At 43.2% G+C, this 2,773-nt stretch overlaps 1 protein-coding gene across 1 annotated transcript in view; it reads left to right on the forward strand.

Annotated features, from left to right (window-relative positions):
- Positions 1-2,514: 2,514 nt before the first annotated feature.
- LOC103251933 (cytochrome P450 3A21-like) overlaps positions 2,515-2,773 on the forward strand; it is a gene marked incomplete at both ends in the record, with an annotated part of 30,772 nt that continues 30,513 nt past the window's right edge. The window contains 1 exon segment of the mRNA XM_008050546.1: positions 2,515-2,608. Coding sequence (XP_008048737.1) covers positions 2,515-2,608 — 94 coding nt within the window.

The following is a 2,773-nucleotide window of genomic DNA, read 5'->3' on the forward strand; positions in this document are numbered from 1 at the left end:
AGCAAGAAACTCCTATCCTTCTGTTAACTTGTCAGCAAGTTTCTGCTATGTTCCAGACAAAAATGTGGTGGTATAAAGGGAAAACTGGAGTTGGAATGCCAGTCAGGGAGCAAAGAGATACAGGCTTCGCATCTTAGGGTCTGAGAGCCTTTCAGGTTTGGGGGAACACTGGTTAAGTCTTAAAATTAGTCTCCAACAAAAATGTAGAGAGATTCTCAACTGTGTTTGGAGCTTTTCAAAAGTGTCAGGTAAAGGAAAGCTTTTTATCATCTTGAGAGATCTGGACTCGTCCTTGTTTTAATTGCACATATATGCGTAGATTGTTCAATTTAGGTGCATCTCTAGGGTCAATTTTTACCTACCCTTTTATCTTTACATTTAAAATTGGAAAAACCCTTAGAGCATCTGATGTCACTTGGTCAGAAACAAAGCCTCCCTATTACCTGATGGCAGCCCTCAGAGCCTGTTAACTTAAAACCTATGTTACCCATAATACTGACATTATGAAGGTATTCCACCAAAGGCAACTGATCTCTGCACATCCCTGCAAACCAGAAGCATAAGCTTACCCCACAAAGTGTGAGTGTACCCTGAAAATAAGTAGCCATGGAGCCAAATGGGCAGGCTTCCTGAAGAAAATAAAGTCCGGAAGCCTCATTCTAAAAATGGGAGATCTTGGATCTGAAAGGGCCTACCCAATTCCTTTGCAAAACAGTTGGGAAGACAGCAGAGCTTGAGGGACGCTCATGACCACCGATGCATAGATCCAGACAGTGTGAGAAAAGACCTTGGGAAGCCACTTGGAATCTCTTCCTCATTGCAGAGAAATGTGAACTAAAGACCATCAGATCTTTGGAGGAAAAAGAGAGAGCTCTATTTTCTCTGAAACATAATCTGCAGACTCAGGAGATATTGGACTAAGGAGGTATTGGTTGGAATGCCATTGGTGTAAAATGCATTCCAGCGTGAGAGCAGAGAGTTATAAAGGCAAAAACCACAAGGCAGGGAAGGCAGTCTGGGATGTGAGAAGCAGTGTCTTGATCGGATGGCCCCCAAGTCCCAAATCACTCGTCTGTCATGATGGACTGAATCCAGGTAGCCCATGGGTTGGCGCCAGGGCATCTGTTGCTTGTCAGTTGGAGAATTCCCAGGTATAATTGTTTCCAAAAGCTGTTTGTTGACCTGGTTTCAGAAAAATGTTTTGCAACATTTTCCAGGAATACCGAGAGCGACTGCCGCCTCATCCTGCCATGGCCTGTGTGCCACTGAAAGGTGCTCACGTGTCTATTGGTTGACCGTATGTCTTCTTTTGAGAAGTGTCTATTCGTGTCTTTTGCTCACTTTTTAATGGGGCTGTTTGTTTTTTTCCCTTCGGCGCATTTGAGTTCCTTGTAGAGCCTAGATGTTAGGCCTTTGTTGGATATACAGTTGGCAAGTATTTTTTCCCATTCTGTGTGCTGTCTCCCTGCTCTCTTCATGGCTTCTTTTGCTTCGCAGAAGCTCGTCAGTTTGATGAGGTCCCACTTGTCTATCTTATTTCTTAAGGTATTGGCCTTTAGGGTTCTGAATAGGAATTGGTTCCCAGTTCCAATTTCCATACACAGCGATTTATCACAGAAACGTAGGACTGAGTTCCATATGTTCTCACTCATAAGCTGACCTTGAACAATTACAATGCTATAAGAAAGCAATTGGCAGTAGTGGGAAACTGTTGGGGGGGTGGGATTGGCAGTTGAGGGAAACTGCTAGGGGAGGAAGGGGCATACCTCGTCTACAAGGATACCTGCATGATCAATGTTTATATTCCTAACCCTGAAATGTACCCCACATCTTTATAATGAAAATTTTCAAAAAAAGAAAGGTGCTCACATTTCTACAAGGGAGTGGAAACCTTGAATGTGGTTGACAAACTTTAGCAATAAGAACACTGACTCCTCCAAGGCTTCTTTGTAAGGCAGATTAAGTTAGTGCAGAGTTCTCAAACAACGTCAGAGCTTAGAGGGAAGAAAAAGCAAAAAGGCTTCTGAGTGTACTGTGGGGACAGTGCCATCAAAACCTCTCGGTGACCCTCTGTAATCAAGTGGTTGCAGTGATACAAAATCTCATCCTCAGTGCAGAAGAAAAGAATTTTGGCCATTTCCACCTAGAATGGGAATTTCCCAGTCGTGGAAGAGTTAACTTACTAAATCAATACAAGCAAATGCAATGCCCTGGAAGAATTTCAGCCTAAAACCTCTTAGGAACAGCGAAGTTAAAGAACACTTATCAACTATTCACTCTAGGACTGGGACCATGAGGACTTCAGCTGCTTTTAGTTCAGCATTGTGACCTTTTGGCATTTCACACTGGAAGAAGAGAAAAAGATGAAGAGCAAATGTAATTATCACTGTTGTCGCTGTCGTTATTTATTGCTGACGTGTTGCCTCACTTTCCTGACAATGAGTCAGTGACTGGCCAGTCCCCGTATCTATAAAGTCACACCTCCTGCAACCTGGTTTCTCTTTCATTTTGTAGATATGGAACCCATTCACAGGGACTTTTTAAGAAGCTTGGAATTCCCGGGCCCACACCTCTGCCTTTCTTGGGAACCGTTTTGGCCTACCGCCAGGTGAGTCATTTGAGTTCCCTCCTTTGCTTCTGAAGACTGCAAGCACTAATTTGTGGGTTTTAAAAAAAATTTTTTTTATTATAAAGACGTGGGGTACAATTCAGGGTTAGGTATACAAATGCTGATTATGCAGGTACCCTTGTTGATGAGGTATGCCCCTCCCTC

The sequence above is a fragment of the Carlito syrichta genome, unplaced genomic scaffold (assembly GCF_000164805.1).
Source record: "Carlito syrichta isolate Samal-C Ts95f unplaced genomic scaffold, Tarsius_syrichta-2.0.1 Scaffold149526, whole genome shotgun sequence".
NCBI lineage: Eukaryota > Metazoa > Chordata > Mammalia > Primates > Tarsiidae > Carlito > Carlito syrichta.